General features: G+C 44.0%; 1 protein-coding gene across 1 annotated transcript in view; it reads left to right on the top strand.

The window, feature by feature from the left end:
* DNAI7 (dynein axonemal intermediate chain 7) overlaps positions 1–26924 on the top strand; it is a 41911-nt gene that overhangs the window by 10884 nt on the left and 4103 nt on the right. Inside the window, exons 4-13 of the mRNA XM_061638362.1 lie at positions 960–1061; positions 1352–1489; positions 3963–4109; positions 5372–5475; positions 6704–6893; positions 8048–8159; positions 9215–9378; positions 21194–21344; positions 22702–22916; positions 26393–26563. Of these exons, the coding sequence (XP_061494346.1) occupies positions 960–1061; positions 1352–1489; positions 3963–4109; positions 5372–5475; positions 6704–6893; positions 8048–8159; positions 9215–9378; positions 21194–21344; positions 22702–22916; positions 26393–26563 (1494 nt within the window). The remainder of the gene's footprint in view (positions 1–959; positions 1062–1351; positions 1490–3962; positions 4110–5371; positions 5476–6703; positions 6894–8047; positions 8160–9214; positions 9379–21193; positions 21345–22701; positions 22917–26392; positions 26564–26924) is intronic.

Genomic DNA, 26924 nt, shown 5'->3' on the forward strand with positions numbered 1-26924 from the left:
TGCTGCCTGTTAATGTTAATTTCCAGTGCTGGTTTAATGTTTTGATTAGGGCTGAGCTGAATGTTTGAATTCTTGAACTTTCCACGCAAACTTCCGATCCAAAAAAGGAGCACTTAGATGGGGGAAGCAATCCTCCCAAAAAACCGTTTAGGGGCACTTAACCATCAGTGGCAATAGCACCAATTTTGTTTTTTTATTTTTATTTTTTTTATTGTAGCGGTCACGGGACATTTCTCAATGTCAATCATCCTCCCCCCTCCATAGTGCAATGCTATGTCATGATGTAGGGGCATTCAGAAGGGCAGGGATGGCAGCTATTTAGAGGTAGTGGCAGAGTGAGAGAAACCATCACTGGTGCTGCCAACAGGATTCCCCCCCCATCTTCAAAAAGTGTGGCTATTCTCCCCCTAAATCCCCGACATCACCCCTGTTTTTGCTTCATGAAATTGGGGTGGTGAATTTAAGGGGCATTTTGTCTCAACCCTTCATGAATTTGATTCTTTTTAAAGCCGCATTGATCATTAGCACAGGCAACATACAAATAAATAACCCAGCTGTTGGCTGGAATTGTTAACCTTGACCAGAGCTTGGAAAAGTTACTTTTTTGAACTACAACTCCCATCAGCCCAATCCAGTGGCCATGCTGGCTGGGGCTGATGGGAGTTGTAGTTTAAAAAAGTAACTTTTCCAAGCTCTGACCTTGACATACAAAATATTCTTAACTGAAGGCAATGGGAGCACTTCTAAGTAAGCATGTAGCGTGTGGAGGGGGGACCTGTTGCCCTCCAGATGTTGTTGGACTCCAACTCACATCAGCCCCAGCTAGCATGGCCAATGGCCAGGAATTATGGGAACTGTAGTCCAGCAACATCTGGAGGGCCATAGGTAGTGGATTGCAGCACAAAGTTGCTATTACAGAGCAGGTAAAAATAAAACCAACTTGGCTGTGTTCTGTATAGGATCAAGAACGCAGAGGGATTGAACTTACTGAACTTCAAGTTCTGGAAGAAAACTTTTTGACTGCGAACCAATGGAAGATGAAATATAGAGCTCTTGCTAAGGTACACTTGTGTTTCAAATCACATTGCGCTGGTAGCCATAGAACACTTCAGTTTTGGTTTCCTTAAGAAAGAATAGAATAAAAAACACAAAATTTTAAATGCTGAAGATCTCGTGCATCTTTCTGTTAATATAACATGACAACAACAGTGGAAATGAGTAGTCACCTGAGGTCCGTCTGAGAGACCATAGAGAATACAACACCTTTATTCAGCTGTGTTAAAGGCCCCTTGGCCCTTAATTCTTTCCATCTTTGCTCTGCAGTGAATATTTTGTATCTTATTTCCTCTAGTGGCACCATTACACAGGCTGCGATGGGAGTCCAGACCCAACAATTCCTCAAGAAATTAACACTTTCATGAGCTTGTGGCAAGAAGATACAAACAATGGTATTCAGGGTGTGTTTGAGAAAGGCAACAAGGTGCTGGAAGTAAGTCTCTGTAATGATATTCCACAGTATTCATGCATTTTACTAGTCCTTGGCCAAATGACTAGTGGAATAGAAAACAATGAAAGGGAACGTACGTGGAAAGCAACGCAGTGTCATGGTGTACAGCCAAGGAAGGTGGTGTCTGGAGGAAAAGGCACTCTGGTGCACATGGGGGGGATCCAATGTTAGTTCTACTCAGAGTAGACCCACTGAGTTCATTGGGTTGTCTCCAGTGTTATCATTGCTCAGAGTAGACCCACTGAAATGGATGAACACGACTATCTTAGGTCTATTTATTTCAGTGGGTCTACTGTGATTAAAATTTAGTTGGATGCAACCCAATGAGTCTGTTCTACACATGACTAAGTCTGAATCTAACCCATAGATTTTGCCCCATGTTCCTCTGGATCTATGGGGCTTACTTCAACATAACGCCTACAATCAATGGTGGGGCTAATGGTAGATGACTGGATGTCGGGCCACAGCCAAAGGTGAATCCAGTCATAAATGAAGTTGAAACTTTTTAAAATATGGGTAAGCAAATCTTGTGATTAGGGGCTTAGGAGGGAAAGGGGACTGTTAATGGGTCTCTGGCTTTCCTGATCACTCAGGTCAGGTCCGTAGCCATAGGACGTGTTTCTGGGATCATTGGTGTGTCTGGCCCAGCAGTGACCCGAAGCCAACTCCACCTGGTAAGAATGTACCAGTCACCAAATAAGTCAGGTCTTGCAATGTGTCACAGAGCTTAGAGCAAAGCTATTTATCCCACCTCCAATGGAAGTGGTGGGATAGGTCCTTCACAGCTGTGGCACCAGGATTATGGAACACGTTGCATTGGGAGGCTCCTTCAATCCCCTCCCAGTTGACATGGACAAGGTCTGGATCCAAGCTTGAGGGAGCCCTTGGCAAAGTGCCCTCTGGTGGGCCTTTTTCTGCTTCGATGGGCCCTGGCTCTGATGGGCTTGCATGGCGGCATGCAACAGTGTGATAGGCACCGGACAGGTGGAAGAAGCCATTTCCCACAATCCCCCAGAGTGATGCTATGTCAGCATCATAGTGGGGCATTTAGATGGCAGCTCTCCACTGCCTAGTGCAGACTGGAGTGCCAGAAAAAAAGGGGGCCTCAGAGCAAGTGTCAAGGATGGGCCGTGTTACAGAGCTGACACCAGACCTGATTTAGACTTTATTTATTTATTTTTTGGTATAAAAAAATAACAAGACAATATCTCAGTTATTTGCTGGAAATGATGTTTTTTGTGCCACTTCTTTAGTTTTATTTTTTTTTATTTTGATGCAATTTTATTTGTTACACTTTAAAAATACTTATTGTTTGCTGCCCTGCAAGCGTGCGTGTATCCAACTTTTTGGAACAGGAAGGCAGGACATAAATGAATGAATGAATAGCTATTTTGGCATTTTCCATTTTCATTAGAGACTAGGTAACTCTTAATGGATAGGCAAACTTATGTTATTGCCCCTGAGGGAGGGACGGAGGGAAGTATGGTGGGGCTGTTTATTTCTCATTTGTATTATGATGACTTGCCTCAGATTGATTAGTTTAGTTGCTGTTGGGTTTGACCGTTCGACACTTTGATGTCTTACCTATTTACCTGAGCAATATGTTCTTCGGCAGTGGGGAAGGGGTGGGGAAGGAGGTGAGGGGTGCCAGAGTTTTGAGGGTCCTAAGTAGACTGCCTCCTTCTCTACAGACCCTCTCAGGTGTTGAGATCATTTGGTAGTTCCACCACCCTTGGAAACTTGAGGGTGGTGGCTCGGGAAAGGGCATTCTCTGTGGTGGCCCCTAAGTTGTGGAACTCCCTCCCCACTGAGGTGCGTCTGGCAACTTTGCTGTACAGTTTTAGGCAAATGCTGAAAACGCACCTCTTTACCCTGGCCCTTGACACCTGAATCGTGTATTTTTAGGATATACCCTATTTGGAGATTTCAGGTTGTTTTTAAATTTAAATTTTTAAATTGTTTTTAATGTCATATTTTAAAATTGTTGTAACCTGCCCTGTGACCTTTGGTTGAAAGGCAGGTAATAGATGATGATGATGATAGAGATGTATTGGAGGGGGGGAGGATATTACCGTCATATGAGAGGGGGCAGGCAGTCAACACTTGTCAACATCTCCACTCTGCCTCCTTCCCAACGAGACTTTGATAGCCTTGCTGACCAACCTGCCCACCTGGTGACGCTGTTGCTAAATGCCAGGTCAGTCCATAATAAAGCATCACTCATCCACTATTTGATCGTGGAGGAGGACCTGGTGTGTATTACTGAGATCTGGCTGGATCCTGACCTCATGCAGCGTCGCTTGCCTGCCTGGGTCCTCAGTGCAGCACCAGTATAGGTTGGGGCACAAGCACATTTTTGTGTTTTGGTTTTCATATTGTTTCGGAAACCATGAATTTGATAAATTCTGCTTGAAATGCGAACTGAATCGAAATTCTCACCCATCCCTATTTCTAGCTAATTGAGAAGTTGGAATTTTGCATAATGGACACACCTTTCCATGAGCTCTCTGCAAAGGACGCCGCTCGGTACCAAGAAATCATTCAGCAACTGCAGAGCCTTCTTCATTCCAAATACAATGCAGCAACAGAACAAATGCTGAAGGTAAACAGATACTGGTATTATTTCAGAACCTCAGATTACCTTGAGGGCTGATTCATACGCTACGGTTTGTTTGGTTTGAATTGGGTGTATGCCTAAAATATAATGCAAGAATGAGTACAAGAGTTTGGAAAGGGGCATTCATATCATAGACAGGATTGGCTGCAGATGTCTGTTAAGTTTACTGGGCTGGAAACTTGAGTTTGCCCCAAATGATGTGTTGAGAGTACCCAAAATGATAATAACAGGGAGAAAATGGGTGCGATCATTTGCAAGAATTATAATTATAATATGGGGATAGTGAGAAAATGTAGATTAAAAAATTGGGAAATTTTATTCATGGCTTATTTTTCTTTCTTTTAAGATTGCATTAAGACATTTTCAGTCTCCAGTATATTTCCATGAAGCTAACTCCCATTCATTCTATCGTGTTTTGCTCTCAAGAGAGCCTGTGTGCGATTTCACCCATTTTACCTTGGCAGCAAATCTTCAGATGGCCTATTAATTACCCAGAACCTACTAAACTTCACTTCTGCATGGTGATTTGAAAATCTGAGTGTTTTCACCATTATTCTAGTTCTCTTAACAAAGAGTCAAACTACATTCTACAAGAAAAGTTTTATAGCATTTAACTTTAGTGAAATTTTAAACAATTGCCACCATAGGGGGACCAATCTGTATTGGGACCATAGCATGTGGCTGGGGGGGATTTAACCCCTACTTCCCCTGCTGAGGTCCTGGTAAAAATTTGCCCCCCTCAGCAACAGGTTTCCTCTGGAGGGAAGCTTCCAGCTACACATTAGAATAGATTTAATGCAATGGCTCTAAGGCAAGGGGAATATGATTGTCTCATTTTCTGCTGGCTGCTATCAGTATCCACGCACAGGAGATGTTAAGGGTTGTCACCATTTCATGAGATCCAACAGTGGGAGGCAGAATGACGTTATGGCCAACATGTTATGGAGAGGGCCATAGCTCAGTGGTTGACCCAGGATGTCACATTCCATATCATTGACTGCCAATGGCATGGGGTGGGGGAAACACAGGGCAGTGATGACATCACAACATGATGACATCATGACACATGTAGCTATGGGCAAACATTATGGGGCAGAGATGGAATTTCTCACAAGGTTACTCTTTTCAATGTCTGCCCCATATTTTGGAACAACATGTAATTATACCCCAGGTTTGCCATCATTTTCCAAATAAGCCAAATGTTTGCTAACTTTACTTAACTCTCTCTGTTTCAATGTTCTCTATAGGAAGCTAGTAGTTACGCAGAATCCGAAAGTGGAAACATGGAGGTTGTCATTAAAGAGAAGAATGTTACATTGTGCATTTGGGCAAATCTCAAGAAGGTTCCAAGGTACAGTGTTTGAAGAGGTTATGGGGTTTGCTGAAGCATTATTCTTGTGGTGTGGGAGCCACTGCAGCGTGATTTGGTCCCATATCGTTGTCAGGTAACATTTGACCTGTTGAACAAGTACGTTTGCTGGACGATGGTTACATAGGAAGTCGCTCCAGCCTCGCATCATGTAGTCCAACCTCTTTCTTTAAAAGCCTTTCTTTGAAAGACCTCTAAGGAAGAACAATCCGCAATATCTCTAAGCACTGTGGCGGAACTCTTCTTAGAATGGAAGCAGACAAAGAATAAAAAAAGTTCAAGGAGCATCCCTTAGCTGAAATGACAGATATACCTACTAGCCAATTGGAGTTCTGGATCAGCTGTCAGCCTTATCGATCTCCCACGCCTCAGGTGGGCTGTTAACCTTTTAAGGTCTCAACTTAAAAGGCTTGTTGAAAGAGGAAAGTATATACCCAGTCGATCACTGCGATCTGCAGGTGAGGGCCTCCTGCAGATACCATCTTATCAGGAGGTCTGTTCCACACAACATAGGAAGCAGACCTTTAGTGCTGGCACCTACCCCTTGGAATTCCCTCCCCTTAAATATTAGACAGGCATCATCTGTGTTATCTTTTCGACACCTACTGAGGACCTTCCTCTTTCAACAAGCCTTTTAAGCAGAGACCTTATCCCAGTCTGCATCTGTGCTGGAATTTCATTTTAAAAGCTTTTTTAAAAAGATGTTTTTAAAGATGTTTTGTTTTAAGATGTTTTTTTTAAAAAAATTAAATGTATTTTAAAGTTTGTTTTTAAGGTGTTTAGAGTCTTTTTGGTGTTTTTGTTTTTTGCCCTCGGTTTCTACTGGGAGGAAGGGTGGGATAGAAATTTAATAAATAAATAAATAACCAGGCCATTGTATTTGAATCAGATTACATTGAGAAGTATTAATTCTGGGATGAGTTAGTCATGTTAGCTGGATTTCTTCCTCTCCTTTCCCCCCTCTCTTTTCTATTATGCTTGTCTTGTTGAAATTAATACAGTTCAATTTATTTTTGTATATTCATAAAATGTATAAAAATGAAAAATAAATGGGAATGTAAATAAATATAAAATATAAAACATATTTATAGGGCATTCATTTCATAAATGGGAGGGGGGAATAAATGGGGCAGGTTAGAATTTGTAATTGCATTCTGTCAGGGATGTTGCTTGTCCTAGCGCCTAATTTTGTTTAATTCTTCCCAATCAGGTTCCGAAACCAAATCTTTTACGATGAGCAGAGGGAGCCATGCAATGGGTTTGAGCTCCCCAAAGCGCTGGCCATTTGTGATGTGGCGGTGCGCATCTTGCACACCCACTACGACCACTTATCCCCTCCCCGGACTTTCCCCAAGGAGCCACCGAAGCTGGACATCCCACCACTCAAAGTGATGAAATCCGTGAGCAGTGCGGTCAAGAAAGGGAAAAAAGGGCGTAAGACCGTAGACGAAATTAGTCAGGAAAGCAAGCTGGAACGCATTACAGATGAAACAAAGGTCAGGGCTGGCAGAAAGGGAAAGGGCAGCATTGGGCTGAGAGCTGTGAAGCAAGAAGTTCCTGGCTGCCCACAGCTCAGGGGCAGAGCATCTGCCTTGCATGCCGAGGGTCCCAGGTTCAATTCCTGGCATCTCCAGGTAGGGCTGGGAGAGAATCCTGCCTGAAACTCTGGAGAGCTGCTGCCAGTCAGGGCAGACAGTACTGAGCTACATGGATCAATGTTCTGACTTGTTATAGAGCAGCTTCTTATGTTCCATTAAGAACATAGGATGTTTTCTGAATGCTTCCTGATTGGCAATAGGACCTCCTTTTCCTCTCCTCTCCTTGGCACCCCCAAAATCTGCTCCTGGGGGTCCCCCAACCCTCTGTAGCATATTTAGAGGGGCTGTGGGAGATGCGGCAGGGAGAAGAGGGAGAAGTTCCATTGTGCAAGCAGAAGTCTCTTGTGCAGAGGAAAGGCAGCTATCCTAGATGAATTCGTCTTACCCCCTTTTACATGCTGGTCACTGACCGTAACAATAAAGAATATATATATTCCCCCTCTTAAGGCCATTTAAGCTAGCAGCTCTCATCGCATCTTCGTGGCAGTGAATTCTGTAGCTTGATTATACATCATGTAAAGGAGTCCTTTCTTTTGTCTGAACATAAGAAGATGCAAAAAGGAAAGGGGGTATATTATTGAACATAAGAAGAGCCTGCTGGATCAGGGCGGTGGCCCATCTGATCCAGTATCCTGTTCTCACAGTGCCAGCCAGATGCCCATAGGAAGCCCACAAGCAGGACCTGAATGCAAGAACACTCTCCCCTCCTGCGGCTTCCGGCAACTTGCTTTCAGAAGCATACTGCATCTGACTATGGTGGCAGAGCGCAACCATCATGGCTAGTAGCCACTAATAGCCTTATCCTTCTTCCATTAAATTTCATTGGAATGCTAATATTACAAAATAGATGAATCCTAGCCCTCATTGTGTACAGAAAACTTTCCCATCCACAGTTTCTCGAGCAAAGGATATGGCAGGACAACTTTAGTAGGGGGATGCTTGTTTTTCGTTTCTAGAGCTTGACAGAAACTCTCTCCATCTCGAAAGTGAAAAGCTACGGCAGCGAGGAGGAATCTGCAGAAAAGGTTTTTGACAAGAATTCTATCATCTTGCGATCGGTTTCCAGAGGTACTCAGCTCCACTTTCTGTGCACTCTCTCTTGAATAACGGTGCCAATTTAAAGAAAGGATAAGGAGCCTGTGGCTCTCCAGATGTTGCTGGACTACAGCTCCCTATCTTCCGTGACCATTAGCTATGTTGGCTGGAGCTGATGAGAGTTGGAGTCCAACTACATCCAAAGGGCCACAGCTTTCCAACCCTTCTGGACAAGTCATGATGAATCTCTTTTTCATCTCTCCCTCCTCTTCTTTATGCCAAATAGGAAGCTTCTTCATACTTCCCCTAGAAGGTTTTAGAACTCCTGTAAACGACAGGCATCTTGTGAAGTTTATAGCTTTGTGGCGATCTCCTGCACATGAGGGCAAGAGCGGCAGCAGGTGCACAATGCTGCTTTCCAGTTATGTGGGGTGGCCGGAGGGGAGGGAACGGAGATCACATTACCCCTGATCCTCAAATCCCTGCACTGATTTCTTGTGTATCTCCGGGACCAGTTCAAGGTGTGTTATTTGTATGTAAAGTTCTAAACAACTTGGGAGCCAAGCATTCAAGAGAGCACCTTCTCCAGCTCTGCTCTCCCCGACAGTAGTTCAGAACAATATATACTTGCAGCTGGCTGTTTTGAATTGGGAACAGTGAAGAATTTGTTGTTTGTTATGTGCCTTCAAGTCAATTATGACTTATGGTGACCCTATGAATCAACGACCTTCAAGAGCATCTGTTGTAAACCACCCTGTTCAGATCTTGTAAGTTCAGGTCTGTGGCTTCCTTTATGGAACAAATCCATATCTCTTGTTTGGCCTTCCTCTTTTTCTACTCCCTTCTGTTTTTCCCAGCATTATTGTCTTTTCTAGTGAATCAGGTCTTCTCATTATGTGTCCAAAGTATGATAACCTCAGTTTCATCATTTTAGCTTCTAGTGATAGTTCTTGTTTCATTTGTTCTAACACCCAGTTATTTGTCTTTTTCGCAGTCCATGGTATGCGCAAAGCTCTAGTTGACCATTTTAAATTAGAAACAATGTAACCCATCATGTTTGGATGTGCTTTTTAATTTATTTTTTTTAGTTCACATTTCATCCCTGCGGATCATTAGCATCAGTGAATTCGAACCGCTTGAAGAACACGTCGTGGATTTGCACCAGTTCATGCCAGTGGGTGGCGTGTACCATTTTGATGCGCTGAAGCTCCCACCTCAAGCCAAGCACGTCAAAGGGTGGACCATGGTGGAAGTAATTTTTATCTTAAAAAGAAATTAGGGGGAAATGTATTTTGCTTGCCCGAGGAGCCCTTCTCCCCAGACACTGAGTTTTGTTTTTTGTTTTTTTAAGCATGGAAGGGAAGGGAAAGCAGGCTGGGAGGCAGAAGGTATGTCATCCCCAGTAGGGATGAACAGATGTGTCTCATTTTTCCAATCTTAAATTCAGTTCTTCACATTTCTGCAGCAATTTCTGCTTTTTTAAAAAATTATCATCAAAATCCACCAGCCTTTAATGCAAATTTCTACTAATAAAAACATCTTTGTGTGCAATTTTGCTTAATATGCACATTTTTGCAAAGCAATTTTCCCTAATATAATGCATTTTTGTAGGTTATTTCCACGAATATATGCATTTTTATGCACAGGTAACGCTAGTATATGCATTTTTGTAGCTGGAGAACTGCATTGCAAAATTCAGAAAAGTGCAAATTTCAAAGGATGGCTGTGTTTCAGTTCACTTTTTTTTTGGAAAATGCTAATTTGGTAGATTAACCTTTAAATGCAAACTGAATTGAATTTCTTTGATGTCCCTAGTCACTAGGGGACAAAAGCTATGTGGTACGCAGATGTTCCAGCCCGTGATTACTGAATGCTCCTGTTTTGCTTTTGTTTAATTGGTCTGTGGTGATTACATATGTCACTGTGTCAAGCCTTTCTCTGATGGTATATGGTCCTTCCCAGTTAGCCTGTAATTTGTCATGTTTCCTGGGTATGAACGCCATAACCATATCTCCCACATTATACACACGTTCTCTGGCTGTTCTGTCATACCAGTAACTTTGCTTCTGCTGAGCTTGACTCAAATTCTCTTTCACCACTTCCATCATTTGTTTCACTGGTTCACATTCACCCCCTCTCTCAGCAGGCATCCACAGTCCACATAAAATCCCATTCTCACACACAACTTGACTCCTCAGTTTGTCAGTGAAAGGAATCTGCTGGGTCAGGGCTTGTTCCTTTACCTGCTTCAAACTGGTATCGTTATGCAGCTCTTCCCTGAATTGATCTGCTTCTTTCGTATCAGAAACCACCTGATACAGTTTGTCTTCTTCAGCAGGCCTGCTAGTGGTTGCTATGGTGACCTGAGGCTGGTTAACAGATTCCACCCTGTTTGTTTCAGCCCCCCTTAATATGGCTTCTTTTTCTCTGCCAATTTGCTGTCTGGTCACTGCATAGATCTTTCCTTGGGCGCCCATTACATCCCTTCCCAGTATTACTGGTTCTTGTTGCTGAGCATTAATGCCTACTTTATATCGGCCCTCTCGGCCTCTCCAAGTCATTTCCACCAGGGCCACAGGCAAACTTTCTGGTTGACCCCTCACTCCTTGGATAGTCACAGTTTCCTGAGGTAATATTACCTCAGATTTTATTAAATCTGGCCTCAGTAATGTCTGAGCGGCACCAGTATCAAGCAATGCCCAATAATTTGCCCCTTGTACTCTCACTTCCTCTCTCAGACTTGAATCAAGGTCTGTTACTTCTGTCCAGTTTATCTGGCAAAACTGAACCTTTTTCGCTGTTTCGAAAGCCTTGGGCTCTGTTTTCACTGCCCTTGTCTGAGCAGGATTACTAATGGGGTTGGCAACCTCACATTGAAAACGTAGGTGCCCTGGTCTACCACATTTGTAGCACAATTTCTCCTCACTTTTAGGGTACACAGATCCACTCTGGGGTGTCCTGTGCCCTTCAGATTTTAATGGAGGACTCACTCGCTGTGGTACCACATCCCTTCTGCCAGCACTATATGGTCTGGGTTTAAATTCTCTTGATGTTTTCCCCACCCAGCCAGTTCTATTGGAGGCGAAGTGATCCGCCATCTCTGCGGCCTCCTGCACAGATGTAGGGGAACGGTCTTTGACCAGGAGCCTTATTTCTGGTGGTAACTGATGGTATAATTGATCCAGTATCATGAGGCTTTTCACCTCTTCCACTGACTGAGCTTTGGCACTACTCATCCACTTTCCAAATATATCCATCAACTTTGCTCCCAGTTCCACAAAAGACCTCCCTGTCTGTATCTGGCAATTTCTGAAAAGCTTTCTAAAATAATCAGGCCCCAGTCTGAATCTTTTAAACACTGCTTCTTTGAATTCAGCATAGGTGACGGGCTTGTCTGAGGGGAAATATTGGTATACCTCAGCCAATTCCCCTTTAATCAGGTTTGATAAATACTGCATGTATTTATCTTCAGGTAGCCCCCACAACTGAGCTGCTTTTTCAAAGGTGCTGAGGTAAATTTGAGGATCTTGACCAGGCTCATAGACAGCAAAGTCCTTTGGAGTAATTTTTATTTTTGCTCCATCTCTCTCTTTCCTTGTCTCCTCAGAGTGAAATTTCTCTCTATCAAATTTTAACTTTTCTACTTGTAATTCAGCATCCAATGCTCGTTGCTTCTCCCTCTCCTCAAACCCCAATCTCATTCTCTCAATTTCCAACTCCCTCTGTTTTTCCTTCTCTGCACCTTCCATCCTCAATCTCTCAGCTTCCAACTCCCGCTGTTTATCTTTTTCCTCAGCCTCCATCCTCAATCTCTCAGCTTCCAACTCTCTCTGCTTGTCTTTTTCCTCAGCCTCCATCCTCAATCTCTCAGCTTCCAACTCTCTCTGTTTTTCCTTCTCTGCACCTTCCATCCTCAACTTCTCTCTCAAGTACTCTATATAAGCGGGATTGCTTAAATATCCTTCTGGGGTCTCTTCTCTGACAGGTTGTTTTTGCTGGGCAGTTGCAAATCCTATAAGTGCTACCCTCAATTCATCTACCCCTTTACCCTCATGAGGTAAATTGAATGTTATGCACTTCTCCACCAGCTCCTCTCTTTTCATTTTTATGTATTCAGCCATGGTGTTTGAGTTCACTCACTCTTTGCCACACACTCTTTGCCAGTCACTCTCACAAGAAATCTTGTTTTGTTATTTCTGTTTGCCACACAACTATTAGGGATTGTCTAGTATTCGTATCTCACTGCTACAGCCAACACCTGTGACGTAGTCTCCTTTGTCACCACGTGTCTTTGGGACTCTCTTTGGTTCGTATCTGGATTCTCTGTTGTTCGTATCCCACCGCTACTGCCACCACATGTGATGCGTCCTTCCCTGGCTCTCCCTGTCAGGTTCCTACCTGCTCGTGGTTACTGCCTATCTCTAGGCACCACCAGGGACTCCACCAGTCCGGACCGCTCTCTCTTATGATTTCTCTGCCCGCTGTAGCACAGATCTCAACAGATCCCCCTGCTAGGCAACCACCAGTAACGTCCCAATACTAGTATTCCCAGAGACTCTGAATACTGGTATTGTTATTCTCTTCACCGCTGCCACCATTTGTTACAGTTCCCCTTCAGCCTTGGTCATTACCTTACCCTCCCTTCTGGTCTGTGAAACCCCAGCCACGGATCAGGCCTTTGGTAAACCAAATTAAGTATTTATTACAGATAACAAAGCTAACAAGATTAACAAGATTTCTTCTTAAGGCACATAAGCCTATGGTTTTACTCAATACTAATCTGAACTCCACCTCCCTCCTGGTAAACAACTCTCTAAACCCCACCAAACAATCCACTCTTTCTCTTCTCCCCCCCAGATTCCACAATTTACCACCTCACATTCACCCAGATTTACCTGTCATCCTTTCATTTATACTGTCAGCCATTTTAAACATTCAGCCAATCATCAAGCATTCTATTGCCCATTCACTCCCCCTCCTCTTTCACTACTTACCATGTATACTCTAAACAACCAGCACTTACCATATATACACTAATATATAGGAACATCACATTTCCCCCCCCTTAAACAACTGCAGAGTATTATTCCTGTTCCAGGATTTATACGTCGCGTTAACAAATAAAATCTCTATGGGGAAAATGTCTTTCTTTGTTCCTCTGTCTGGTCACGTCACTGCAGTCCCAGCCACTTGCCTGGAAAGTCCATCGGCCAGTACATTGTCCTTGCCTTTGATGAACTGGAAGTCCACTTGATAGTCCTGTAGGGCCCAGGACCACCTCTGCAGCATAGTGTTATGGTTTTTCATAGTCTGCAACCATAACAAGGCCCGATGACCCGTAGTCACTGTGAGTCTTCGTCCCCACACGTATGGGCGCAACTTGTTCAGTCCCCACACGACCGCTAGGCACTCCTTCTGGACTGACGAATAGTTTTTCTCCCTCGGCGTCAGCTTGCGACTCAGGTACGCCACTGGATGTCTGGTGCCTTCTCTCTCCTGTAGCAAGACGACTCCCAGCGCCAGGTCCGACGCATCTGTAGCCACGATGAATGGTTTCTCATAGTCTGGTGCTATTAATATGGGTCCTTGGCACAAGGCTTGCTTCAGTAGATCAAAAGCCTTCTGACATTCATCCGTCCATAACACACGCTCAGAACACTTCTTCTTTGTTAATTCATGCAAGGGGGTTGCTATTTCCCCAAAATTTCTCACAAACTTCCTATAAAATCCAGCCACACCCAGAAATGCCCTTACTTGTTTTTTGGTTAAGGGGATCGGCCACGCTTGTATTGCCTCCACCTTGCTCCATAAGGGGGTGATTTTCCCACTCCCCACCTTATGTCCTAAATAGATTACTTCCTTTAGTCCAAACTGGCATTTCTTAGCTTTTATTGTGAGGCCTGCTTTTCTTAAGGCCTCCAATACTGTTGTCAGGTGTTGGACATGCTCAGGCACCGACTTGCTAAAAATGGCCACGTCATCGATATAGGCCACTGCAAAATCTGACATGCCTCGCAACACAGTATTGATTAGCCTCTGAAATGAACTTGGTGAGTTCCTTAGTCCCATGGGTAAGGTCACAAACTCATATAACCCATCTGGTGTACTGAAGGCAGTTTTGGCTCTGGATTGCTCGTCTAGTTCCATTTGCCAAAATCCTTTACAGAGATCTAGTGTAGAGATAATGGTTGCTGCCCCCAATAACTCTAACATTCCGTCTACCCTAGGCATAGGATACGCATCTGGGACAGTAATTTTATTGATTAGCCGATAATCAATGCAAAACCTTGTCGTTCCATCTTTTTTCGGAACCAGGACAATACTTGAGGCCCAGGGACTGATGGATTCCCTGATCACTCCTAATTCCAGCATATCTTCCACCTCCTGTTTGATCTCATTCAAAACTTTCCCATTCACATGGTATGGAACAGATCTGATTGGGGCATGATCTCCAGTATCAATGGAATGTATAACTATACTGGTTCGGCCAGGTTTGTTGCTAAAGAGATTCCTATAGGTTTTCAAAACTCTCAGAATCTCTTCTTTTACTTCCTCCTTCACCTCCTCTGACCATTCCACTTGATCTACCCCTCCTTTGTCTTTGCTTTCCTGTACCAAATCTGGAAGTTCAGGCCCACTTCCCTCAGGGAATAAGGTAACTTGCAACACCTGTGCATCCCTGGTATGGTAAGGCTTTAACATATTTACATGAACCACTTTGCTTTAGTTTAATTGGTCTGTGGTGATTACATATGTCACTGTGTCAAGCCTTTCTCTGATGGTATATGGTCCTTCCCAGTTAGCCTGTAATTTGTCATGTTTCCTGGGTATGAACGCCATAACCATATCTCCCACATCATACACACGTTCCCTGGCTGTTCTGTCATACCAGTAACTTTGCTTCTGCTGTGCTTGACTGAGATTCTTTTTCACCACCTCCATCATTTGTTTCACTGGTTCACATTCATCCTTTCTCTCAGCAGGCATCCACAGTCTATATAAAATCCCATTCTCACACACAACTTGATTCCTCAGTTTGTCAGTGAAAGGAATCTGTTGGGCCAGAGCTTGCTCTTTTATTTGATCCAAACTGGTATCCTTATTCAGTTCTTCTCTGAAGGGCTCTGTCTCTTCTCCAGAGACCAGGTGATACAATTTGTCTCCTTCAGCAGGCCTGCTAGTGGTTGCTATGGTGACCTGAGGCTGGTTAACAGATTCCACCCTGTTTGTTTCAGCCCCCCTTAATATGGCTTCTTTTTCTCTGCCAATTTGCTGTCTGGTCACTACATATATTTTCCCCTGTGCCCCCATATCATCTCTTCCCAGTATTACTGGTTCTTGTTGCTGGGCATTAATACCAACTTTATATTGGCCCTTTCGGCCTCTCCATTCCATTTTCACTAGGGCCACAGGCAAACTCCCTGGTTGACCCCTCACTCCTTGGATATTCACCATTTCCTGAGGTAAAATTTCTTCAGATTTTATTAAATCTGGCCTCAGTAATGTCTGAGCGGCACCAGTATCAGTCCATATAAGTCTAACATTGCGTCTACCCTAGGCATAGGATACGCATCTGGGACAGTAATTTTATTGATTAGCCGATAATCAATGCAAAACCTTGTCGTTCCATCTTTTTTCGGAACCAGGACAATACTTGAGGCCCAGGGACTGATGGATTCCCTGATCACTCCTAATTCCAGCATCTCTTCCACCTCCTTTTTGATCTCATTCAAAACTTTCCCATTCACACGGTACGGAACAGATCTGATTGGGGCATGATCTCCAGTATCAATGGAATGTATAACTATACTGGTTCGGCCAGGTTTGTTGCTAAAGAGATTCCTATAGGTTTTCAAAACTCTCAGAATCTCTTCTTTTACTTCCTCCTTCACCTCCTCTGACCATTCCACTTGATCTACCCCTCCTTTGTCTTTGCTTTCCTGTACCAAATTTGGTAAACCAAATTAAGTATTTATTATAGTACCTTCTGAATCCCGCTGTAACGAGTTCGGTGGGCACTTCCAAGATAAAATCCCTTGCATCCGCCAGGACTTAGACTCCAGTATTATGGCAGTTGAATCTAATGAGGTATCCGGAACATGGTCTTGTCCTCATTTATTGGATGAGTTTCAGTTGGTACAGCTTGAGGACGTTGACAAGGTGCTTGGACTGGTGCGTGCAACCACCTCTGTACTGGATCCTTGCCCCTCTTGGCTAGTGAAAGCTGGCAGGGATGGAACAGCCGGCTGGGCCAGGGAAGTGATAAATGCCTCCTTGAGAGACGGAGTGGTCCCTAGTTGCTTAAAAGAGGCAGTAGTGATACCACTCCTGAAGAAACCTTCCCTGGACCCAGATAATTTGAACAGCTATAGACCGGTAGCGAATGTTCCATTCCTGGGCAAGGTCTTAGAACAGGTGGTTGCCAGCCAGCTCCAGGTGCTCTTGGATGACACTGATTATCTAGATCCGTTTCAATCCGGTTTTAGGCCCGGTTTTGGCACTGAAACAGCCTTGGTCGCCCTGTATGATGACCTATGTCGGGAGAGGGACAGAGGGAGTGTTACTCTGTTGATTCTCCTTGATCTCTCAGCTGCTTTTGATACCATCAACCATGGTATCCTTCTGGAGAGGCTCACAGAGTTGGGAGTTGGAGGTACTGCTTGGCGGTGGCTCCGCTCCTACTTGGTGGATCGTCTCCAGAGGGTAGGGCTTGGGGAGCATGCATCGATACCCTGGACTCTCCATTGTGGAGTCCTGCAGGGATCGGTCTTGTCCCCTATGCTTTTTAACATCTACATGAAGCTGCTGGGTGCGGTCATCAGGAGTTTTGGAGTGTGTTGTCACCAGTATGCTGATGACACGCAACTCTATTTCTCCTTTTCATCTTCTTCAGGTGAGGCTGTTGATGTGCTGAACCGCTGCCTGGCCGCGATAATGGACTGGATGAGAGCTAATAAACTGAGGCTCAATCCTGACAAGACCGAGACACTGTTGGTGAGTGCCTTCTCTGACCAGATGGTGGATGTTCAACCTGTTCTAGATGGGGTTACACTCCCCCTGAAGGAACAGGTTCGTAGCTTGGGGGTTCTTTTTGATCCATTCCTGTCTCTCGAGGCGCAGGTGGCCTCGGTGGCACGGAATGCGTTCTACCACCTTCGGTTGGTAGCCCAGCTACGTCCCTATCTGGAAAGCGACGACCTCGCCTCAGTTGTGCACGCTCTGGTAACCTCTAGACTGGATTACTGCAATGCGCTCTATGTGGGACTGCCTTTGAAGACAGTCCGGAAACTTCCATTAGTGCAAAACGCTGCAGCCAGACTGCTGACGAAGACCAGGTGGTCCGTGCATATTACACCTGTTCTGGCGCGTTTGCACTGGCTGCCTATTTGTTTCCGGGCTAGATTCAAAGTGCTAGTTTTGACTTATAAAGCCTTACACGGTGCGGGACCACAGTACTTGGCAGAACGCCTCTCCCGATACGAACCTACCCGCTCACTACGTTCAACATCTAAGGCCCTCCTCCGAGTTCCGAATCACAGAGAGGCTCGGAGGGTCGTAACAAGATCTAGGGCCTTTTCAGTGGCTGCCCCTGAATTATGGAACAGTCTCCCCGATGAGGTCCGCCTGGCGCCTACACTTCTATCTTTTCGGCGCCAGGTGAAAACCTTTTTATTCTCCCAGGCATTTTAATCTACCTTTTAAGCTTTTAATGTATATGAGGTTATTTGTTGTTTATATTTATGTTCTATTGTTCTTGTGATGTTATTGTATTTTATCCTATGCTGTACACCGCCCTGAGAGCCTTCGGGCTGTGGGCGGTATATAAATTGAACAAAATAAATAAATAAAATAAATAATAATAAATAAATTACAGATAACAAAGCTAACAAGATTAACAAGATTTCTTCTTAAGGCACATAAGCATATGGTTTTACTCAATACTAATCCGAACTCCACCTCCCTCCTTCTTCACTCTCTCCTGGCAAACAACTCTCTAAACCCCCACCAAGCAATCCACTCTTTCTTTTCTCCCCCCCAGATTCCACAATTCACCACCTCACATTTCACCCAGATTTACCTGTCATCATTTATACTGTCAGCCATTTTAAACATTCAGCCAATCATCAAGCATTCTATTGCCCATTCACTCCCCCTCCTCTTTCACTACTTACCATGTATACTCTAAACAATCAGCACTTACCATATATACATTAATATAGGAACATCACAGCTCCCTCCAGACCGTTCTTGTTTCTGAGCTTTTGACAGATTTCCTTCAACAACCATGAAAGGTAGCAACTTCTGTAGTTCTTTAGACATCCTTGTCATATTTTATTGACATATATGCGTTCTGGAGAAATAAACGTTAGGCATTTTTCTTAATTTTTTTTTTTAATAGACAAGCCTATTTAGACAGAACTATGCTTATTCTGCGATTCTATGCAAGTGTGTGGATATCACAACTGCAAAATGGGGGCAGAATTCAGTATCCTGATAACCTAAGCTTTCTTTTTTATTTTTTTTTAAAGTAAGAGTATTATCATTATCATTATTATTGTCATTATTATTATTTATATATTTATTTGACACTTCCTGCAAAAGTTTTTTGATCTCAGAATGACTTACGATTTTTAAAAAGCATCCAATATAAAATTTAAAATACATCATAGACATTATTAACTAAAAGTGCTCATCCTACAATAAGTTGAAAAAGGACACATCTTACCCCACCCAACTAAAAGATGAACACCAGTTAGGAGCAAAATGCCTGGGTGAATAAGAACGCCTTCACCTGGTGCCTAAAGACTGCTAGCGATGGCTCCATATGCATGATCCATCCAGAATGGGAATTGCCAGAGAGCCCAAGGAAACTTTTCCTTTCTCAGACAGCCCCTCAGGGTACCGGCAATTATTTACAACAGATGATTTAGCATGGGCCTCCCACATACGGGATGTAAAAAAGCATTGGTTTCTGTCCCCCTCCCTTCCCCCCTGAGTATTCATCGCATGCAGTGCTGTTTCTCTGCTGCAGTTTGGTTTCAGACAAAAGCCACTTTATTTGTCTTACTCTCTACTTTGGTGGAATGTTATATAATTGATGTAATCATTATGATATTCCTTACCTTTCATTTCAATGCAAAGGCGATTCATTTGAATGCAAAGGAAACACAATGCAAATGGAGGGTGGGGGAAGTAATCAATTATGTCTTGTTTGCAGACAACAGCGAATACCGATCATATTTGCTGGAATGATTTCCATTCCAGACAAGGGACAGATAAGTGAACATTGGCATTTTCTGCTCCCGTTTCCATTTCCAGTATCCTTACTCTCCTACACTGATTCACCTATCCCTTCCTAGAGTCCCAGCCTGCAAGTTTCTCTGTCCCGATGTATCAGACTGTGTGCTGGTCTCTGTCCATGCACATCTACGAACAAGGGGGAAAAGGGAAGGGGCCTCCCTCTGTTGAACCTTATGATTATCCCCTCCTGTGGGTGCTGCATAATTTACCCCCCCAAAGAACCTCACATGCAAATACATGCACATTATCAACATTTTCCATGAGCCACGCCCATGGCCCTGATGGACATTCTAGGCCTTTCGGAAGCAGTCTGCCTGTTTCTGTTTTGTGGCACTCAACCAAGAAGGTTATTCATTCATTCAGTCATTAAACTGCAATGATTTATTTTTCAATAAAGAAAGCTTACTCTGAAGGCAAGTCATTGAGCCATTTGACACATCTGTACGAGCCCACATATGTACATGGGCAGCAGATCTAATCCCACCCCCTACCCCTGGGAGAAGCAGAAAAAGCCTCAGATGCTGAGAAGCCCCCTCGCACCCAAAAGCAGAAATGGCCTGCCACTCTGCTGCTGGTGGAGTAAAGCAGGGAGGGGGTAGCCTTTCTACTCCCCTCCTCTAGCATCTGGCATGCTCCTGTGGCTGTGAGCCAATCACTAACCAACGTGCTACTCGGAGCTTGGAAAAGTTACTTTTTTGAACTACAACTCCCATCAGCCCAATCCAGTGGCCATGCTGGCTGGGGCTGATGGGCGTTGTAGTTTAAAAAAGTAACTTTTCCAAGCTCTGGTGCTACTCTACCGCTCTTGGAGCAGCAAGCCAGGGAAGCGTGTTGGTGGGTGGGTGGAGGAATGAGTTCAAGGTGCTGGTATTGTGGTACAAAGCCCTGTACAGCTTGGAACCAGGATTACCTAAAAGATCTTTCCTGCATGGTACAGGAGAGGGCCTCCTGCTGATACCATCTCATCAGAAGGTCTGCACCACATGATGTAGTGGGTTGGTGCCTACCTTTTGGAACTTTCTTGTGTTGCCTACCAGACAGGCATTGACTCAGTTGTCTTTTTGGCACTTTTCTCTTTCAACAAGCCTTCTAACTGGAGATTTTATATCACATTTGGTGTCTGCACTGGATTTGAAAATAATTGTTTTTATATATGCATTGTTTTCCATTGTTTTTTAATGTATAGTGGGAGCTCGTTATAACGTGGCTCGCGTACCGTGGATCCGGATATACCGCAGATATGACGAGGTCCCCGAGTACAATACTGTATATAGTACCACGTTTTTTGTTATAACACAGAACCCCTATAACGTGGGTGCATCCTTTGTCCCTGACTCCTGCGTTTTAATGAGCTTTCACTGTATGAAATTGTTTTATATATAACTTGGTTATTACGAAATTGTTTCAAGATGCTTCACTGGAAGCAGTTTATAAATGAAATAGATAAGAACGGGCACGTGTGTTCTTCTCCAGCTGAGGAGCAGTCAAGTTCTTCTCCAGCTCAGATTAAACTGTGGAGATCTGGAGAAAAAAACATTTGGGGCTATAACACCTCACATTTGAAATGAGCAGTACAAGAAACATGAAATTTGGCATCATTGCTACTTAGGATTAAAAGCTAGAAGTGAGTCTGAACCATTGGGTGAAATAGGGTCCATCTTCAGATTGTAAAAATGTTTAGCTTGCGAAATCAAAGACTAAAAGCAAAGTAATCAACTGAGTGATTCTTATAAAAGACACAATGTTTTTTCTACTCCTTGCCAAAGGTGCTGGATACAGGGTTGGAGATCTACCCTTACACTGCATCATGTGATGAAAATGAGGATCCTTATGCCGTGACTGTTGGACTCACAGTCCAGCTTCTTGACAGTGTGATCTATTTTGAAGAGCCTCTGATTGCAAGATGGGATTCCAATGGTATGATACGTCTATAAACAGCTGTTGCAACATGGCTTAATTCCAGTGCTTATTTGTCTTGTAATGCCAATGCAGGCATGGAGAATTTGCAGGGGATGGTTGGCGCATGGAAAGGGGATTGCTTAACCCTTCCTCTGTCCGTCCGTTCTCCTCAGCCTCTTGTTCCCCAACCATTTTTTTAATTTTTTTTTTAAAAAAAATAAAGTTTCAATTTCAATATTGGAGCTTGCTTGAAGGCCAGAAATATTCCCCCCGGCTGGGGGAAATAAAGTCTTGGGAGCGGGCCAATTTTCTCCTGCAAATCTTCCCCATTGTAAGGCTCAGAGGCATTCTGCTCCAATGAAATGGTAGGCAGCTGGAACCTATGCCTTCACTTTGCAGCACATGCAGACATCCTGTGAAAATGTTAAATATATATATATGTATACTGCCTCAGAACGGGAAAGCAATGAAGCTGAACGGCATTGCGTTGTTAGGAATCCACCCCCCTCTCCATGGTAGCAGACATGCTTCATTGGGTTGCATCCTTGGCATCTCCAGCACAAATGACAGTGAGGAACATAATTCTGACTATCCCCATCCCCTGCAGACCATTCTGGCAGGTGAATGGGGTTGCCCACCCATCAGTGACCTGACATTACAATGACAACAGGTGACCCAAAGTCATTTTTCCCCTTTTCCAATAATGGCTTGACCCGTTCCTGCCGAGAAACATCATTTGCATCACCAGCTTGAATTAGGGCTGGTGATGCGAAAGAATATTTGTGCTTTGTGGTTTGTTGTAAGCACTGACCCCACTGGGACTTCGCATGAGCACCAGTTAGCTGATCAGTGCTCACAGCAAGCCCTAGTCTGAGCAAGGATCAGCTGTATGGAGCTCCCTATTAGGATCTCTGTAGCACAGTTGATCCCAGCAGGGCTTCCTTTCATTGCCAATCAGCTGATCACTGCTGACAGCAAGCCTTGCTTGCCAAGGAACAGTGAGGAGTACACTTTAAGGCTTTTGATGGTTCTTTTGCAGCCATGTTCTCTACCTGCCCCATGCCTGACATCATGCATGATGTCAAGTGTGGGGCAGGTTGGCTTTATGGGGAAAATCGGCTTTATGGGCCAAACTGGGATCTGTGCCAGATCTAATTTGGCACACAGGCTGGAGGAAACCTGCTGGTAAACTGAAAGGACTGGGTAGCAGGTGTTCAGAAAGACCTCCTTGGAGAACCACTGCCGGTCAGAACCAACAATACTGTGCTAGATAGACAGGGAGTCTGATGTGGTACAAGGCAACTTCCTGTGTTCCCTCTATTAGTGCATGTCCTTTGGTACCAAACGAAACTCTTTTCCTTTGCTCATTTAAAAGGCAAATACTGGAGAACCGATGATATTGGGGAAGTGGTCTACAACATGAAAGAGAAGGAGATCTCTTTCAAAATGAACGGTTTTTTCAGCATGACACTGCTACAGGATGCTCATCTCAACATGCCCTACCAGTCCTGGGAACTCCAGCCCAACGGCACCAATGAGGCCATTTTCAGCATCCTCACCACCTTTGCTGAGGTGCAGATTCAGATCAAGGTACGCTAAGACATCCTGCAGCCCAGTCCGATGCGTATACTTTGAAGTAAGTGCTGCACGCTGCAGTGGAACTTCCGTAGGCTGTAGACTTTATTTTGGGGCACAGCTCCCCTGACCTTTAAAGAGATCCCCTTCTCCTTTTATCTTTCATCCTTTTTAAAAAGTATGTGTCTAGCTCTTTTATTAGTGGAGATATGGGGGGGAGGGGGGAGAATGATTAGGGAGAATTCCACCAACTGCTCACTAAGAAGTGATATGTATGTTAGGGGTAATTAAGTTGAGCTGTTAATGTGCATAACAACCGGCCATTGTGCACATTCACCAGGCCTCATGGAGAACGTGTACATAATCTGTCCACAAGAGGGAATTGTGCTCATTTCCCAGTCAATACACATAATCTCCAACATACCCTGGGGAATGTGCAGATCACAACTGCATTTTGTACATTCTCTGACCATAATGCATAATCTCCAATAGGCCTTGGGGAATGTCCACATATTTCAGGGATGCAGCTTCTCATTGGCTTTTGGTTCCCTGGCTGATAGAGGCCAATGTCTCCTTCCCTCCTGTTCTGAATAATTATCTTAAATTTATTCTTTCATGTGTAATGTTACTGTACTGTTAGTTTATAATTGGTGCAGGGTAACTGTCAGGCCCAGGATGTGACTCAGGAACCAGACCAACGGCTGTAGTTAATTCGTGTTTTATTAGGGTAATGTCCAAACAAAGACTGCGTTTTCTCATGAAGCAATACAGGGATACAGGTCCTGCGGCATTGGGAGAAAGTTGACAGAGCAAGGGACTTCTTCCCGCCTGTTCTTTAAGAAGGGGCCAAACGGGCGTGCCATCTTTCGCTCCTCCTTAACTGCCCCTCAGGTACTGTCCGCCTTCCCCCCCTTCTCTCCTGTCTTTTCAGCTGTCTGCGTGTGCGCGGTGAGGGGGGAAGCATCACCCCCTCCTCTTCTGAAGTTTCCAATTCCAGGATGGGGGATAGGGGAGGGGCTGATGGTAAACTGCCTCCCCGCTTTTCGGCTGTGAGCAGCCCTCCCTCTTTCCCCTCTTGCTCTGAGCCTGAAAGAGGGGGAGGCGTGAGAATGTCCAGGGAGGGCTCAGGCTCCCCGTTGCTAAGCGACCTTATCACTGGCAGTTCCTCTGTTTCGTCTTCGCTCCAAAGGGGGGAAGTTCCTCCCCCTTCCCTCTGCCATCCATCCGAATACTCTTCTTCCAACTCTCCGGGATCCAGCTCCCCGGGATTGGGACCCCAGCTCTGCCTTCCGACAGTAACCATATGTAACTATTTCAGTGTACTAAATATTTCTTTGGGTTCACCAATGTTTCTTTTCAAAGTAGATTCTAACATATCTTCTCAATATTCTAAAAATGGTTTTCTTCCATGAGTAAATGTAACATCTTGGTAATCATCTCAACATTATTTCTGATATTAGCATCTTGTTGTTTTGTCTTTAATGTTTTGTAGTTTTTTTTCTAATATGCATTCTCCAAGTACGCCAATATAGTATACAATATAAGGTATAATATACCTTAAAGCTAAATATATATATATTTATAAAAACAAATAAATCCCAAAATGTGTAAATATATATATATTTATAAAAACAAATAAATCTCAAAATGTGTAAATCAGTCCTTACAGCAAATGACCACAAGACACTCAGTACACTGATAGATGCTGGGATTGTATTCAACTTAGTCCAACTCAGAGTAGACCAACTGAAATTAATGAACCTAAGTTAGTCATGTCCATTAACTTCAGTGGGTCTACTCTGAGTAGGACTAGTGTTAAATACCACTCCATTTATTTTATTTATAAAATGGAAATCTGAAGACAACATGCAGAACCATCAACAAAATTGTGTACCATGGCAATAATTCACTGTGAAACTCACTGGGTGACCTTGGGCCTGTCACTGTCTCTCAGCCTAACCTACCTCACAGGGTTATTGCAAGGATAAAATTGGGAGGGGAAGAACCATGTTTGTACGCCACCTTGAGCTCCTTGGACATAAGGTGGGATATGAACGTAATAATCAATACTACATGACAGTTTAAAATGCCATTATCAAGGTGCCCTGCAGAGGAAGCCCTGTTTGGAATACCCACTGTTGAGCATGATTCAGGGGTCCACTATACAGAGCAGCGTCTTCTTAGTAGTGGCACCCCATGGATGGAACTTACTACTACTACAGATCTGATTGTCTCACATTTTCTTAGTTCAGGCTTCTGAATTAATAGACCCATTTATTTTTGCAGGCCTTCACAGCATAACCGGAAGTACCGTGTTTGTCTAATTTGTTTCTCTTTCAGTGTCTTGATACCGTGGATTGTCATACACTATTGTTATTGTATTTTATGGTAAACTGTGGCTTTTAATTTTGTTTTTATGCTATCTACGTTGTGAAATGTCCTGGATGAGGAAGGGTGAGATGCAAGAAATCATCATTATCAGAACCCATTCCAGAGCAGGTGGTGCTGAATATTATCCATCTTCCTTGTTGTAGAAGGGCACAGGCTCCAAACTCAAGGTCCCTAAAGTCTGAAACCTGTGCAAGAGTCACATTTGGGTTGGCATTGCATTATTCAATGACTCCTGTTGCAGAGATGCAACAGACCTCTCTGCCCTTGAAAGGACTGCCCCATCTCCACCTGACTTGCTGTTGTGGGCTTACCCTTCGCCCAATCAGCAGGCATGTCCACATCAGCAACTCTTGGAGAAAGACAGGGTGCAGGACACTCAATGGGATGCTAGACTACAGCTCCCATTATCCTTGAACACTGGCCATGGTGGCTGAAGCTAATGGGAGTTTAAGTCCAACAACCTCAGGAGGGCTAAGGTTCCCCAACCCTGGATAAAGGAATGCTGAGGCTGTGTATGCGTTACTGTTTACTATGCATCCAGTGTGCTCCCACTGCTAGTTTTTGAAGCTGCATACACACGATGTTGACCACAATCCATATCAGTCCTGTAGTTTCTTGAGAAATACTGCTGTCTCATGCATTTTTCCTCAAGCCGGCTTCCATCCAGCTGGAAAACCTAAGCCACATTCGCTTTGCAGTTAAGCCAGGGGTGTACATTTGAGGCAGCCTCTGCATGCGCAGATGAGCACCATGCGCAGACAACAGCTTCAGGAATAGGAGTTCCGGGGGGAGGGGTGACGGGGGGCAGGGAAAGCAAACAGGCAATGTGCATTGCGTGAAGACATCCTCACCCCCACTCTGACGTGTACAGCAATGTGCAAATGTGAGTTGAAACATAGCAGGACGAAATGACCTCGTTGCATTTTAAGCCACTCATGTGTACATTCTCTTAGTCCCTCCAGAAGTAACCCCTCTCAGCTGTAAGGTGGGAAGTGTCCCTCTATCTTTAATTCATGAAGGCAGGGGGGGAAATGGGTATCAGTGGCCTGATGTTTAAAAAATGATTAAATGCATCTTTGGGAGCACACTTATCTTTGCAGGTCAATCAATGCATGTTAGCTGGAGTCACCACAATGGAAGACACGGCTCTCCTTTCCGAGTTGAAAGGGATCTGGATGTCCCCGCTGGCCCTCAGCATAGCTCTGAAGCGGGCTGGAATGAACATTTTCCCAGCTGAATACTCTCCAAAGTATGTCAGCATAAACAAAAAAGTAAGAGACCAGCTAACCAACTTCAATTGCCTTAATTTAAATTTGGTTGAAATGTTTCATAGCCACCCTTTGTCAGAAGATTCCTGGAAAGTGTGCAAAAGTGTGAATAAAACTATATTTGTACAAAGTATGAATACAAATATAAAGAAAAACTCAACCACCAAATAGATAAAAGGTAGGCTAAAAACAACACTAGAGCAGAAAAGGTCATTTCAACTAAAAATATGATCTAAAATGTCTGGGCAAATCAGGTCTCTACTAAGCAGGGTGGGAGAATTGCACCGTTCAGCAAATTGTCCTAATTCACATCTCCCAGATTAATACATGGTTCAGAATGCACGTATCCTTTTATATTTTGCAG

This window comes from Rhineura floridana, chromosome 8 (assembly GCF_030035675.1).
Source record: "Rhineura floridana isolate rRhiFlo1 chromosome 8, rRhiFlo1.hap2, whole genome shotgun sequence".
Taxonomy (NCBI): Eukaryota; Metazoa; Chordata; class Lepidosauria; order Squamata; family Rhineuridae; genus Rhineura; species Rhineura floridana.